Here is a 17,024-nt window from a genome sequence, read left to right as displayed (position 1 = left end):
CTTTAAAAAGACTAGGCCCTATGAGGAGAGACTGAAAGACCTGGGCATGTTTAGCCTGGAGAAGAGAAGATTGAGGGGAGACATGATAGCACTCTTCAAATACTTAAAAGGTTGTCCCACAGAGGAGGGCCAGGATCTCTTCTCGATCCTCCCAGAGTGCAGGACACGGAATAACGGGCTCAAGTTACAGGAAAAGCCAGATTCCAGCTCGACATCAGGAAAAACTTCCTCACTGTTAGAGCAGTATGACAATGGAACCAATGACCTAAGGAGGCTGTGGGCTCTCCCACACTAGAGGCCTTCAAGAGGCAGCTGGACAACCATCTGTCAGGGATGCTTTGAGGTGGATTCCTGCATTGAGCAGGGGGTTGGACTTGATGGCCTTGTAGGCCCCTTCCAACTCTACTATTCAATGATTCTATGATTCTAAGATATTTGTTACATTCAGCCAACCCATACATGATACAGAGGGCTGCACTATTTCCAGTGAAAGCTACTAGATGTAGAACAAAGTTTTGGGATACTATTGGTGTGAAGTCTTTTAAAGATTCAGAGTTATGAATACGATTTGACGGACAGGTTATTAAAGGTTTTGGTATGTTTGCCGTTCACCCACCTTACCTTCATTTCAGCTAAGAATTGTTATGTATTTCATAGTTCTGTTGTTTAACCTTATGTGTCACTTATGATATTGTATAACAGTATTGTAAATTTCTAAGTTTGTGTGTGTTATTTATTTATTTAAAACATTTGTATCCCGCCCTATACTGCTGGGATCTCAGGGCGGCGTACAGATTACCTCCAGGGGTCTATACACCAGGAATGAGCAGCTGGTAGAACATATTTTACTGGGGTATCTCTGAATCATTTGCAGGAGGCTGCCATGGATGTCTGACTCCCAACTGTTTAACTGGAAATATATGAGCACTTCATTTCAGTTTGCAAATCTTCTGAACATACCCTGCTCAGAACCATGAACATTAGCAGGAGTGCATTTAGAATAAATAAATGAATTGCACATTCCAGAATTTGCGAATGTGTACCAGAAAATGTGTACTTCTTTTTTTAAAAAAAGAAAAAGAAAAAGAATGCACTTCACAGTGCATACACACACACACACACACACACGGAATTCCAGCCCGATGGAGGTCAGGCAGGTGCCAACTTTGTATTCCTTTCAACGCCTCCTGAAAATGTCATCACTCCAGAAAGCCTTCCCTTAAAGAACAGCACATTTTATTTCACACTTTTGTTTCTTTTAAAAATCTACACTTAATGTGTTTTTATTCTGGTTTTATTTTATTTTCTCTTGTACGCCACTCTGAAATTTTGAATGGGGAGCGGTATATAAATATTGTAAATATATAAATTGTATAGATAGATAGATGCATTTTCACACTTTATTCAATGGGGGAAAGTGCCCAGACGTGTGCACTTTTCCCATTTCTGTTGAACCAAAACCCAGATTGAAAACTGGATTGAGCTGAACCAAGTTTTGATATGAATTTTGGAGAATTTCAGAGAGCTCAAACATCCCTGGTTCTTCCATCACTATAAGGACAGCTACAGACTGATTCCTTCCTACCACATGACATACTGCTAAAATAAACAAAATGTGGGGTACCTGGGAATGGATTTTCTTTTAAGGCCATGGCTAGACCAGGCCCCAGTGATCACCCCGGGATCATCCCTGTGCGTCCACATGACGCACACGGCATCCCAGAAGCAGGGAGAGATGATCCCTTCCTTGGCCTGGGATATCACCCTACCCTTTCACCCACTTTTTCCGCAGTCTCGGGATGATCCCGAGACCATGGAACATGTGGCTGGGCATCGCGGGTTGTCCCGTCTCCCTGCGAGTAATGAGTTCTAAAAAAAACTTATGATTTCCGTTTGAACACTCGTGTGCTCCTTCTCCTTTTAAAAAAACAAAATGGTGGCCGCAATGTTGTGCACTACGTGTAGACGAGGGCAACAATCTTGCCACCATAAAATCACGAGATTGTCGCCCTCCAACCCCCTCATCTAGCCATGGCCTAAGTGTTTAGTTCTGGTACTCAAAACAAATTCCTGGGCTTCAGGATTTCTAACCTTCTGATTCTAGGTCTTTTGTACCAGGCTCCAGTTGGTGGATCTTCAGATTTTGGCACAAACAAAGAAACCACACAAAAGCAAAGTAGATCCCACAAGCATGGTGTCTGCCCATGCCTATTACATATGTGTCCCTTTTGACTTCTCAAGAGAACTGGATCAAAATCACAACCTCTGCAACCCTGTTCACACTGAAAGACAACACAAGTCACAACACACCTTTTGATATAATTAGAAATATATTTTTATTCTTTGTATCCATGGCACTCCATTCTGGGGAGGGAATCTTTTTGCTCAAGAGAGAGAGAGAGAGGAAGAAAGGAAGGAAGGAAGGAAGGAAGGAAGGAAGGAAGGAAGGAAAGAAAGAAAGAAAGAAAGAAAGAAAGAAAGAAAGAAAGAAAGAAAGAAAGAAAGAGTCAGTAGGTCCTGCAAAGCATTTCCTTCTGCATCACCTATCACCCACTTGCCTTCCTTCCAGCAACAGGAAACGTTAGGAGGAAACTAGTCACAGTACATTTGGTTAAGTAAACTGGAGACAGACAATGGCATTGAACATGGGAGAAAGGAGTTGCTCAGCGTCTTTCCATGGGTCCAATCAGAAAGAAATCCACGTGGAGATTCAAATGTGATTTTGGAAGGAGGGGGTTGTCTACACGTGGGGAAAGCCCCATGGTGGCCGTGGATCTGCACTGCATCAGTTAAACAATCCCTGGGCGACCACTGTGGGGCTTCCCTGTGATGCTGCATTTTGAAAAAGTCAGGGATTCACCCCAACTTTTTCAAAGGGAGTGACGTCAACACGCGGCTTCCGCCTTGTAATATCGCTCTGGGGCCAACCCAGTGGCAGAGCTTGGTGGAAGGCGACCAGAGTGTGGTCGCCTTCCACCAAGAAGAGGGCAGGGCTGGCTCCAGGACCCAGATCCCCCCCCCGAAACCCCCACACTCCCTCCTTGGTGTCAGGATTACCTGATGGCACCTCGGGAGAGGGAGAGCGCAGGGTTGAGGAGGGAGGCAGCACCAACCTGGTGCCACGAAGAGAGCCCTCAGGTCTGTTTTATGGCTGGAATGAAAGCCAGGGCCAGCGCTACCATTAGGCCAACTAGGCAGCCACCTAGAGCGCAGACCTCAGAGGGGCGCAGTGCTGACCTTTAAGAGTCACCGTTTTATACAAATTAGCTGTTTTAAGAAAAAAAAACATAATAAAAGGAAAATATAACAGATCAGAAGCTCTTCTTGAACAGCTGAATCGAAGTTGGCAATTTGGGGGGAGGTGCAAGTAGCTCGCCTTGCCTAGGGGGCAAAATAGTCTGGCATCGGCCCTGATGAAAGCATGCATAGTTTGTCACGGCTTGCATGCCCTTACCAGCAGATAATGTCAGAAAATGCCCAAGGAAATGAACCTTGAGATGACGTTGCCTACAATCGCATCCAGGTTTATTTTATACGTATGTTTTACAGTGTTTTATCCATGCCTGTGTATGCGTTGGCAATTTAGACAGAAGACAGGAGGCCAAGGTGGAAACTGAACATGCACAGTGTTCTGTAAAACAAGAAAATGAAATAAAAATCATATCGATGGAGGATTGCTAAGATATGTATCCTTCTTTAGAAGCCGGATTGGTTAATGTGGAAAGAAAAATCTAGGAAGGAATTCAGATCAGGAGTATTTTTGTGAACTGCCCAGACAGCTTCGGCTATTGGACGGTATAAAAATGCAATAAATAAATAAATAAATAAATTTTGAAGCACCTCTAATTGTAGAGAGTTTCCAGGGTGCACCTCTTAGACCATGCAGTTGCTACCAGGAGCAAAATGTCTTGTGACAGCCTTGAGGGAGAGACGCCCTTCCAAATGAACAAAGCCCTTTTATTAAGTACTGAGATTCCCACAAGGCACCGAGAGAGGACATCCCTTCGCCAAGGTCATCTGGTTCAAGAAATCCAAGAATATACTTCCAGTATCTAGCTGATCAGCTCAGTCACACTGGTCTGGTGATACTTCACTTGCTTACACACACACACACACACACTGCCTGGAGAATTAGAACATTCTAAAACATTATGATGCTTCCTTGATGCACATTGAGAGTTTAAGAGGTTCATCAGATGAGCGTTTTGTTGCACACTTGCTACTGCCCACTTATGGATGTGCGTGCATCCTTTAGACAAAGATGTCCGCCTCTTGTGGGCCTCCCGCTTGTTTCTCCATCACAAAATAGGCCCCTTTTAAAAAAATGGAACATGCTGCGATCGCCTGCTGTGTGCAGGAAAAGCGACAAGATACAAATGGCCCCTGAATGGGCCACATGGTCTTTGTTTACTTCCTCTTTCCCTTCCGGACCGAAAGAGGAAGTAACTGAGGGACAAAAGCGGGGGGCGGAGAAACAACGGTATTTCCCTCTGGGTGGCGACACTCTGGGTAATCTCATGGTGGTTGAGAAGAAGACTCCTTGGTGGAGAAACTACTCACACCTGCCAGGTTGGAGTGGAGAGAATCTTGCTCCATTTGTCCTGCCACAGGCAGATCTTTCCTAATTTCCCTCCCATTGACCGCAGTGGGGAGAAATTAAGTGTCAGCTCTAGGGGTGGTGTAGTTTTCCAGCCCATTTGGGGCAGTGGCAGGGAACCAGGAGGGCACTGGTTCTTGTCCAAGACCTCCCTCTATCTGTCCTGGCGCCCCCCTTTTCAGCTCCTACTGTGGTTGGGGCACTGATGGTAGAGAAATGAAGGTATGCGCTACCTCCATCAGCAAATCTCTTCCTCTGCTTGCAAAGCTCTCTTTCCAACCACAGAAATGGCGGTCCCACCACAAGGTCCAATTTCCCCCCGGGATTCCCTCCCAGGGCCCATACAACTGTGCCCTAATTTGGTTAACCAAGTGTTCTGTTTTCAATGCCAAGTTCTATATGCGCAGATCAAACAGAAGAGAGTATCCCTGAGCGTGTACAGAGAGTGCTCATCAGTGTCCGAACGGTGAGGCTTCTGGTGCACAGAACACCATTTCCAAAGAGTGCCCCAGCATGTCTCTTTTTACAAATGGAAATATAAGGGTAAGAGAAGCTGTGCCTTTCTACATTACTATATGTCACGTTGAGAATGTATGATCAGTTTTATCATAATCACAATATGTTAGGAAGCCCCAAGGGAGAGAGAGAGAGAGAGAGAGAGAGAGAGAGAGAGAGAGAGAGAGAGGATTGGGTTTTTACAATATATTGCTGCTAATTTGACCTTTGCTCTGTTTCCTCTAAAATTAGAAGCTTCCCTTTTTTCTTTTCCTGCTAGGTATACTTTTGAGCTACAGATATTTTGCATTTCTAAATTACATTTCTCTTACTAAAATTCATTTTTGTTTGGTTTGGTGTTTTTTTGGTGTTTTTTTTAAAAAAATGCACTGCCCTTAAATAACAATAATGAAATACTGGTAATAAAAACCCCTTTTCACTCCTTATTCTGAACAGCGGAGGTTCCCTTCTGCATGAGTGAAGTGAGATCATGGAGGACGTAGACATTCCAGGATGGGTTAAATTGCATCAGTTCTCCTGCCTGGTCATTCTCCCTTACAAATGTCACCTGCTGCACGGACGTCACTTGGAAATACAGATTGGGGATTATGCATTTGTCAAGCAAGCCGATTGCTCTGCCCGATGTTTGTGGGGAGATGTCTGCATTGATGGCATTTTGGCTTCTAATTGGAACCCTAAGGCCGGATCTACACTAAGCAGGATATGACCCTTTAAAAACAGTTTGGAAACTTGCATTTGGAGTGTGTTCTGGCCCCCAACAGTTGTCACTACTCTTTCACCTTTTCTACACCTGCCTTTTCCCCAAGGATCATCCCTGTGCATCCAAATGATGCACAGGCGATCCCAGGAGCAGGGAGGGACGACCCCTTCATTTCCCCCAGGTTTCTGGGACTGCTAATATCCCAGTTTTTCCCACAATCCCAGGACGATCCCGAGGACTAAAGGTGGTGTGGACACCCATCCTGGCTTCTTCCCCCCCTCCCTGCGAGAAGCAGGAGTCAGCAGAGGGAAGGACCCGGGCTGGGGGCAGTCCAGGGACAACGGGGGTGGAGTGCAGGGTTGGGACTTTTTTTAAAAAAACAACCTTAATTTTCACTGGAGCATAAGTACACTCTGGCTCGTGTCTGCCATTTTTTAAAAAATGGTGGACACAATCGTCTCCCCTGCATCCGTCTACACCAGCCTTCCTCAACCTGGGGCGCTCCAGATGGGTTGGACTACAACTCTCAGAATGCCCCATCTGGAGCGCCCCAGGTTGAGGAAGGCTGGTCTACACCCTTAGATGTAGAAGGGCCTTATAAAGCATTTTAAAGCAGTGGTGTAGATTCCGCCTAAATCTAGGAAGCATTAAAAAGTTCTTCTTCCCTTGGTTCTGTTCTACTCTTCTATTGTTTCTCTGGTTCCTTTTGCCCTGATTCCCATCCTTCCTTGATTCCACTTGAACTAAGGAGTTTCCAATCATTCTGAAATTGAACCGTGCACAATTGACTCTCAGCTTTAAGCTCCTTCATTTCTTTTGCACCCTTCACCCTTGCAGTATATCGATGCCTACATGTGCACTGATAAAGCACTGCCCCAAAACATGCACATGCACAATGTTGATGCAATCGTGACACTCCTTGTGTAGCGTTTTACTGAAGCACATGTGCGTTTCCGAGCATTTGTAAAACACTGCACAAAAAGAATCTTGATGAACAGTGGTACCGTTACTACCAGACTGCAGGCCAGATATCCATGGCCTTGCAGCTCAGATGCTGCCACCCACCCACCCCAATCCAGAGAGGTGTTAGAAAGTCTTCAGCTATGGCATCCAGAGTGGAAGTGGCGGTGAGCTGAGCCAATCACAAGCCACCTTTTGGAATGCACAGCGAATGAGGGTACTAGAACAACTGTAATATTGCTTTCCTGCTTTGTTTTATCAAAGTGCATGTTGGTAATAAAGACGTGGGAGATAAGAAATGATGGAACTGAAGGAACTGAAAACTGCAGCACGTGGATCCTGGACAATGCTATGAACAACACAGGGATTTTGTTGTTGTTATTGCAGCAATGCAGAATTCTCAGAGCATTATTTCTAAGACTAGGCAATTTCCAGCTTCGAACTCCAGGGACAAATTTAGATGTGGGGAATTTTGGAAGCATATCTACCTGGGGCTCCATTCTGAATTCCTGTTTTGAAAGCCGTTGGGAAATATGCTTTATTTGCATTGGCCCCAAAACCTCAATATTGGCAGCAAAATTTGAATTGTGATTCCTTAAAATGAGTTCTCAAACTGTCCTCAAATGTTGACAGATGTCTGGTTTTGTTTTCAACTAGCAGAAGCTTCTGAACAAAGCCTGTAAGGTTGTGTCACTCCACCAGGCCAGTACCTCTCCCTTCTTATAACAGTTTAGCAATGTGAAAGAGGCTTCCCCAAAGTTACTTCCTGTTCCACTGTGGTAGACATAGAATGGGCACAGGTCACATAGGAAGAGCCTGCTTCCTATTCCATCCTCTCTGACATGAGCTTCCTCACTTTAAACTTGGCAGGTGATGGTAGCACATGGGTGGAGAATGGGTGGAACCACTTGGGTAAAAGTAGAACTTGTCCAGAAAAGCTTTCTGTAGTCTGCACGATTGCTTTCCAAAACAGGAAAACGTGTGTGTTCATGTCACGAACAGACGTCGGTTTCCCCAAAACTACATCAACTCACATGGTTTTGTTCTTGTGATTCTGCAAGGCCAACAGGGCCATGCTGCAGACACCCAAGTGATGGAGTATTTATAAGCATCTGGAGAGTCTAAAGCAATGATGGATGAATTAAACGCCATGAGCTATGGTGGCCATGGTACAAGATCCCAGAAGAAGATTGCTTGCAGTGCATGATCAACAACACACTCCATTTGCGGCAGGGCTGATTATTCTGATTTCTTACCTTGATGTTTACTTGTTAATTTATATGCTGTTATGCTGAATTACACCCTGCATAGGAGGAATTGTTACGTAATGGGGGAAACTCTAAAATAAAAAGCATTCAAAATTAAAAATAAACCATTGTCTGGAAGTCCAGGTCTGAATTCTATCCCCCTTATTGGCTGTCTCTGGTCTTCTCTTTGACGCTTTCCTTTCTTCTGTCCTATGATCAATTTTAACCAGGGGATTGGATCAAGGGACCTAGCCTGAAGATGCTGCAGTTTTCTACAAAACCTTGTTGCATTTTCCATGGATATTGGTAAGGAAATCCCACTGAGCTCGCAGGATGGGCGTTCAGCCCTTAGATGTCCGTTGTGTTGTGATGTAGCGTGGGACACCGGCGGACACCGATCCAGCCATGTGGACATCGAACGGGGTTCAGTCGTCCTCGTCCTCCTCTTCATCATCTTTACTGGGCGCACATCTTTGGAAGCAGTTCACAATCAGCGCCAGAACGAAGCTGGAGGCAATAGCAGCAATGGAGACAGCGACACCGGAGAAGATGATAATGATAAGGTCCGTGAGGGACAAATTAAATTTGCAGTCCCTAAAACTGGCTTCTGTTAATTCACTGAGAAATATGGTTATTTCCTCCACAGGAACAGTGCACTGGATTTCATTGAGACCTGCATGGAAAGGAAGAGAGAAGGGTGCATTACTTATTTCTTTTTAGCAATATTGTTATTAATTTCTATTTTGTTTGTTTCTATGCTGGTCCCCAGGGTGAGGTGGCATTCGTGTTTTGATATCTCCGAGTGCAAACGGTGCTGTTCACAGGTCTCTATGTCATGCTTGCGTGTTTCCAGTCCAAACCTGTCAGGTGTTGTCCTGCAGCACCACCTGGTGGCCGCAGTGCACCTTGCCAGCCGCAGGGTAGTTGCAGGATCCAGGCTCAGACCAGCAAGCAATCCCAGGTGGGCTGATTCAGACCAGCTGGGAGCAGCCAGGGAAGGGCTATATAAGAACTGCAAGTCCACTCCAGTTTTGCCACAGCAACATGGTCTCCTGTGCCTGCTGCAGCCTGTTCCTGACTACCTGCAATCCCTTGCCTTGCCTTGCCTTGCCTTGCCTTGCCTTGCCTTGCCTTGCCTTGCCTTGCCTTGCCTTGCCTTGCCTTGCCTTGCCTTGCCTTGCCTTGCCTTGCCTTGCCTTGCCTTGCCTTGCCTTGCCTTGCCTTGCCTTGCCTTGCCTCGCCTCGCCTCGCCTCGCCTCGCCTCGCCTCGCCTCGCCTCGCCTCGCCTCGCCTCGCCTCGCCTCGCCTCGCCTCGCCTCGCCTCGCCTCGCCTCGCCTCGCCTCGCCTCGCCTCGCCCCGCCCCGCCCCGCCCCGCCCCGCCCCGCCCCGCCCCGCCCCGCCCCGCCTTCTGCTTCTCCTGACCATGCCTTTTGCCTCTGGCCCTGCTTGAACTCTGTTTGCCTTTGGACTCCAAACCCTGCTTGCCTCTGGACCTTGCCTTTTGCCTCTGGCCCTGCCTGGACTCTACTGCTTGGCACACATGCCTTACCTCCGGCTGGTATCACCCGACACCCCACCCACCAAGCTGGTTCCACCACCACCCATCCCAGCCCTGACATTCCAGTGCTGAGGCCTTGCTGCCCACGCCCCGGACCCTGACAAACCTAATGGAAGCTTGTTGGGTTTAAATGTGAACCGCCCAGAGAGCTTCGGCTATTGGGCGGTATAAAAATGTAATAAATAAATAAATAAATAAATAACCCCTCCCCTACTCAGGACAGTGGCTTCAATCAAATTCAGATTCTCTCGACTCCCAAGTAGCTGTTTTCAAATAAAAATAAAATTTGTGAGATCCAGTCACTAATCTCCCACATGAAGGATGCTCTAGCTTCAACTGTGATGCAGGTTGCAAACGCCTAAGACAGATGCATTTTAATTCTCGTCTTTTTATCAAGGACAACCGTTTTCTTCTAAACTTCTAAGTATCTAGCCATGCCCCAGCTAGCCATGCCCCATGATACAACCAGCAGCAACACATAAAACCATTCCGGCACATAAAAGTAAATTAAAACCAGCAGCAGAATAAAGTATTAAAAGCACTAAAAAAATAATTTGTAACATGCCTTGGAGAATGAAAAAAGGTGGAAAGCCCATAACGTGGATGCGCCAGACTGGGGAGCGCATTTGACCACTGGGATGCCAGCACAGAAAACGTCTTCTTTCTCACAGACACCCACCTTGCCTCTTTTGGTGGAGGCACCCAGAGAAGGGCTTCAGATAGTGACTCCGGCCCTTTCTACACTGTGGATTTTTCCCTGGGTCGTTCCTTGGTCACCCCTGTGCATCCAAATAACAAGCGCGAAAGCAAGTAAAACCCCATAGGGGAGTAAAAAATATTCTTTGTTTTCTTTGGTTTTTAGATAAAGCCCTGAGGAAGAACGCAACCGCGTTCGAAACACGTAGGCACCTGGCACTTTAATAAAACTTTTACTAATAATATTATTGTAGAAGATTACTTGGTTCCACCCTTGCCTTCGGCTTTTTTTCATCCAAATAACACACAGGAAATCCCAGGATCAGGCAGGGACGACCCCTCCATTTTCCCGAGATAACCAAGACCTTGGTTACCCCGATTTTACCCACAGCCCTGGGATGATCCCAAGGACCGAGGATGGTGTGGGCGCTCATCCCAGCTTCTTCCCTCCTCCCTGCAAGTAGCAGGGGTCAGCAGAAGGAAGGAGCCGGGCCAGGGGGAGTCCAGGGATATCGAGGGGGGGTGGAAGCAGGGTCAAGGCTTTTCATTTGTTTGTTTTACTCATGTTTCGCTGGAGTGCAATTGCACTCCTAGCTCTGGACCCTTAAAATAAGAAATGGCCTTTTCCCTTCCGGGATGTCGTGCTTCCATTTGGATGCCCAGGGAGGATCACGGAAATAGGTAAGTCCGCAATCCTCCCCCTCCCTCCCTCTATCCCAAATATACAGAGGATCACCCCTTCCCTGGGGTATCCTACGGTTACTCACACTGATATGTGGAAGACACCCTATCCTCCTACCATCCACTTCTGCTGCTGCCATAAAACCACAACTGTGTATCCAATATATCTTTCTTTACCTAAGGCAGCTGTGAGAGACAAACAGATCAGCGGTATGGGTATAGAAAAAAAGTGGGGGGAAGATATAGAGTATTTTATTAAAAAGGAATCATTTTTTAAAAAAAATAGAAGCTTAGAATTTATTGTTGCTGCTACTTTAATAACGAGAGTTTTATGTTACTGTGACCTCCTACCAGGCTATAGAAGTTACAGTTCTTCTTAACCTTAAATAACTGGCATCATGTTTGTTTACTTGTTGTTTCAACCAACATGTTCATATCAACTTTACACATGCATAGGTAAACATTATTATTATTATTATTATTATTATTATTTATTTATTTATTTATATAGCACCATCAATGTACATGGTGCTGTACAGAGTAAAACAGTAAATAGCAAGGCCCTGCCGCATAGGCTTACAATCTAATAAAGTCATAGTAAAATAATAAGGAGGGGAAGAGAATGCCAACAGGCACAGGGTAGGGTAAGCAGGCACAGGGTAGGGTAAAACTAACAGTATAAAGTCCGCACAACATCAAGTTTTAAAATAGGGTGACCATATTTGGGAAACCAAAAAAGAGGACACCTAGTGTGTGTGGGGGGAAGCAGCTTTCTGACTCCTGCAGAAAGTACGTTATTCCCCCGCCACCTTAAAGAACCCGATTGGAGTGGAGGAGGGGAAAGGATTTCATTCTGCACCACCACCATCCGCTCCAATGGGGGCCTTTTCTATAATGTCCATGAATGACCCACTTTCCCCTTTAAGACCTCAATTGGAGCTCGGGGTGGGGGAATGATGTGCCTCAAGAAAGCATGTCACTCCCTCCTGCCATGCTAATGGCAGCCTTAAAGAGGAAGGTGTGTCATTCCAGGACATTATTGAAAATTATAGAAAATCCCCCCTGACACCATGGAAAGAGCAAAAACCAGGACAAATCCGGGGAAATCCTGACAGTTGGTCACCCTATTTAAAAGCTTTAGGAAAAAGAAAAGTTTTTAGTTGAGCTTTAAAAGCTGCGGTTGAACTTGTAGTTCTCAAATGTTCTGGAAGAGCGTTCCAGGCGTAAGGGGCAGCAGAAGAGAATGGACGAAGCCGAGCAAGGGAAGTAGAGGCCCTTGGGCAGGCGAGAAACATGGCATCAGAGGAGCGAAGAGCACGAGCGGGGCAATAGTGTGAGATGAGAGAGGAGAGATAGGAAGGAGCTAGACCGTGAAAAGCTTTGAAGGTTAACAGGAGAAGTTTATATTGGATTCTGAAGTGAATTGGAAGCCAATGAACACACACAAACTTTACAGCACAAAGGAGTAAAATACAAAAAGACACTAAAAGGTTTTCATTAAAAGGTGCCCACAAATATGTAAAAGTTAGTTTTAATACAAAGAATTAAAATAAGACATTTACAGTAAAAGGGCCATAGATGTATAAAAGTTAATACTATTTCACCATATTGACCTCTATGAATCTTCTTCTCAACTTTTGGGCAGGCCACTGCGAATCCCGCAACTCTGTCTGTCACAAATTTGCCAGCACCAGAGAGAAAATATATAACTTTAACTTGGTCATCACTGTTAGATATATCCCGTAACAGATTCAAAATAATTTTTTGTCCTGGGTTCCGAATACAGAGAGCAATATAACAAATAGTGGCTGAGGGCCTCTGCTACTTGAACACCACATATGCAGTACCTCTGTTCTACAGGTATTTTACAGTAACAGCCCTCTAAGTATTGTGAAGGCATGGTTTGAAAATGCATTGCCAAAAACGTCTTCCTAAAGGATGCTACTGGTAACTCATGTAGATAGCGCTCAAAGCCGTGAGTTAATTTTAAAAGACGCAGCTGTGGAGAAAATGGTGATTTTTCAATTGCTTCTAGATCACGTTGGGAGTAAAACTCACCCAGTTTATTTTTTATGTGTCTCTGAATCTGATCCCGGGGCCATCCTTTGAGAACCTGGGGTATTAAGTCAAAAGCTAACATTTGCTGTTCACAGTTCGCTACCCAGGTGGTCAGTCGGTGAGATTTTAACTGTTCAAAAAAAACATTTTTTAGGTATCCTAAAATCATCTGTATTAAGGAGTTTAAAATAGAACATAAACAAAGCTACACAAATATAAAACTGAACTGGCATAGTACCGATGAAGCTACCAAATTTTGTTATTAATCAGTTTGCTCATTGAACTATTCACCCATTCATAATGCTCACCTTCTTAATGAGCATGGACCAGCTTTTTAAGAATTCTCTATCAGTTTAGAATTGATTGTGAGCTTCTGAGCATGTGCAGGCTGCATTTAAAAAACACAGTGACCCTGTTCAGACGACACGCTACGCCACAGTGGTTAAACATTTTAAACTAAATATAATGGCTTAGCATGTCATGTGAACCATTCCTAACCATGGTGGCTACATAACCATGGTTTAACCATGCTCACTAACCGTTTGCTGCAAAAGGGTTAGTGGCCTAACCATGGCTTAGCTTGTCGTCTGAACAGGCCCTATTTCTGTGTGCATGCTGAGTTGGTTTATTTATTTATTACGTTTTTATACCGCCCACTAGACGAAGCTCTCTGGGCGGTTCGCAAAAATTAAAACCAGAATAAACAGGTTAAAAACACAAATACAAAACACAGTATCAAAAGCACAACCAGGAAAAAACCACGCAGCAAAATTGATATAAGATTAAAATACAGAGTTAGAACAGTAAAATTTAAATTTAAGTTAAAATTAAGTGTTAAAATACTGAGAGAATAAAAAGGTCTTCAGATGTCACCATGTCACTTTACCCCACAACCAATCACAGACGAAGAAACAGCCAGGTAGGTGTATGCGCACACCTTTTCTTCATTTTATTCTCACACATGGCTTGGTTTTCTACGCAGGTAGTCAGACTCAGCACACATGCTCTCTCTAACTTTTGTCAGATTAGATTTGGGTCATTGTTCCTTGTACAGTACTTCCATTGATTTTGTTTGCTAACCGTGGTGGGTGCTGTGTTTCTGTGAGAGGCCACGCAAAAGCAACCAATCATGAAGGGGGTACATGATATGATGATGCATGACATCACAAGAGTTTGTTTTACGGGAGAACTCTCATCCAAGCTTACATGGGTGAGTTGAGTTCATGATTATCCAAAGAAATGAATTCACCTGCAGTGTGTTCACCCATCACTAACCCTAACCGAACATAAACCAATTCAACTATCAAGCACCACCCCAGTTAACACATAGGCTTTGTACTGAGGCCTTGATATATAGTCCTCCTTCTGGTAAGGTTTGATGACCAACTGGGACCTTAGTAGGTAAATATGGGAGGAGACGTTCCTTTGGGCTACCTGGATCCAATGCATCTGGAAGTCACCAAGTTGGGGAAGGTTGTCCTAGGGAAATGCAACATCAGCACCTACATCCCTTTGTATTTAGATATATTCAATACCATGCATACAATGGCAAGAAGGAAGTGACCATTGCCTTTCTCCCCCCATCCCCAAACAATGCAGTCCTATTATTATTATTATTATTATTATTATTATTATTATTATTATTATTATTTATTTATATAGCACCATCAATGTACATGGTTAGGGTGACCATATTTGGGAAACCAAAAAAGAGGACACCTAGTGTGTGTGTGTGTGTGTGGGAAGCAGCTTTCTGAGTCCTGCAGAAAGTACGTTATTCCCCTGCCACCTTAAAGAACCCGATTGGAGTGGAGGAGGGGAAAGGATTTCCTTCTGCACCACCACCATCCACTCCAATTGGGGCCTTTTCTATAATGTCCACGAACGACCCACTTTCCCCTTTAAGGCCTCAACTGGAGCTCTGGGTGGGGGAATGATGTGCCTCAAGAAAGCATGTCACTCCCTCCTGCCATGCTAATGGCAGCCTTAAAGGGGAAGGTGTGTCATTCCAGGACATTATTGAAAATTATAGAAAATCCCCCCTGACACCATGGAAAGAACAAAAACCAGAACAAATCCGGGGAAATCCTGACAGTTGGTCACCCTATACATGGTGCTCCACTATGAAGAGGAGGGCTGAAATTTCTCAGAAAACTTTTTTTGGGAGACTATTTCTAAGGGTTTCCCTCTTCTCAGTCCTTAAAAATGAAGAAGATAACTCTGCAGAATGTTCTCCAAATATTCTTCAGTTTTGGGGGAGGGGGAAGCAACACCCCACTCCACCCCCCACAATGTGCATAATGACAATGCTGAGTCTGGCACCTTGCAGAGTATCGAAAATGGTGCCCAGGGTACCAACGCAGTTGATGCATAATTGCAGCAATGGAGCAGTGAGGGGGGGAAATGTTTCTGCTACTGCATGTTCAGTCCCACCACCCAAGACATTGTTGGAGAATTTCCTCCCCTGGAGAAATTTGGTGAAATGATCCACCATTTTCATAGAATCATAGAATCATAGAATCCACAAACAGGGTGAAGAATGTTGGGATGCTGTTTGTTCCCAGTTCTGTGCTTACTTGGAAGTATGTTCCATTAAGTTCAATGGGACTTATTCCCAAGTAGATGTGCACAAGATTACAGCCTGCAGCAAGCCTTGTGTTTAAAAATCTGGGTGGGGGGAGGGGGAGGGAGATGAACATATAATTAGAGATAAACCAGAAGTGAATCATTGCAACATATTGCAGATTAAAATGAACAGGAAGACCAGAGTTACAACAGGGAGGAGACGGATCAGTCTGAGATTAATCGTAGAACAGTGAGCTCTGAGAGGCAGACTGGAGGCCTGGAAAGATTCCAGTTTGATACAGCTGAGCAAGCTGGGAAGAGACAGGAGACAGAAGATGAGAGAGAGAGAGGCCATGGCTAGACCAGGCCTATCTCCCAGGATTGTCCCGGTATCATTCCTGTGCATCCAAATGACACACAGGATATCCCAGGAGCAGGCAGGGACAACCCCGGGACGATCCCTGGATGAACCTTAGGTCTAGCTAAGGCCATAGAGAGCAAGATGGCAATAATTCACTGAGTTCTGAAGACAGCCATTCCCCTCCACCAGGGTGATCATGACAGACTCCCCTGATTTGGGCAGGAGCCAGTTCACTATATGAATTTGCCCATGGTTGGCCACAGCCCAAATGGAGCAGTTTCCTTCTCCTGCTTTGAGTTATCCCCTGGCACGGATCATAACTGAAGCTGAAGCTGAATTCCTGGGACTCGGCCTGCCCACCTACCTGGGCCCTGTCTTGACAATGACATATCAGTGCCGCAAACCCCTGAAACCCTGCGGTTTTGCTCTTGCGGGGTTGTCCCCATGCTGAGGAGCAAACATGGGGTTTACATCTGTTGGAGGAGGGGATGCCGCCACCGCCTGTCCCTTCCTGGCTTTCCCCCTCTAACCTCGTGGGCTTTACCTGCCAAAGAAACAAAGAACTTTACTTCTCCCCACACTGGGGGAAGCACGGGGGCATTCTGGTGGCCATTTGGTGGCCCACTCCCTCCTGCCCAGGTGGATAGCAACCAATCAGGGGTTGCCATCCACCTGGCCCCACCTCTGCCATGACTCTGGAGTGGTGATAGATGGCAGATGTGCCGTCCTCACCTTGTTGCAGAGAAAAAAGTCAGAGGTAAGTCCCTGACATTTTTATTTCAGAGTTTTGGGGAAAAGCCCTGGGATGGCTCTGCCATGGCTGCTGCGTCGTTTAAGTGACACGGCACTACCGCAGAGCTACCCTGGGACTTTCCCCGTGTACAGACATTTTTTAAAAAAACAACTGGTGGATGGCTTGTTACAAAATGAAATGTTGGTCTCCAGCTCCATCTTTATTTGGGAACAGAGGAGTGGTTTTGTGACGTAGAGGTCGGCCTGCACCTCTGTCTTGCCCTTCAGTTCTTAAGGAAGTTACTTTTCATTTATTTATTTATTTATTTTTATTACATCTTTATACTGGGCA

The 17,024-nt window shown here is 45.3% G+C and overlaps 1 protein-coding gene across 1 annotated transcript in view; it reads right to left on the bottom strand.

The window, feature by feature from the left end:
* Nucleotides 1–8,392: 8,392 nt before the first annotated feature.
* Nucleotides 8,393–17,024, bottom strand: part of LRRC38 (leucine rich repeat containing 38) — a 44,809-nt gene continuing 36,177 nt past the window's right edge. Inside the window, exon 2 of the mRNA XM_063145226.1 lies at nt 8,393–8,693. Coding sequence (XP_063001296.1) covers nt 8,446–8,693 — 248 coding nt within the window. The 3' untranslated portion in view covers nt 8,393–8,445. The remainder of the gene's footprint in view (nt 8,694–17,024) is intronic.

Source organism: Elgaria multicarinata, chromosome 20 (assembly GCF_023053635.1).
Source record: "Elgaria multicarinata webbii isolate HBS135686 ecotype San Diego chromosome 20, rElgMul1.1.pri, whole genome shotgun sequence".
Taxonomy (NCBI): Eukaryota; Metazoa; Chordata; class Lepidosauria; order Squamata; family Anguidae; genus Elgaria; species Elgaria multicarinata.
Note: the sequence above shows the minus strand (reverse complement) of the source record. Positions and strands in the feature narration are given on the sequence as shown.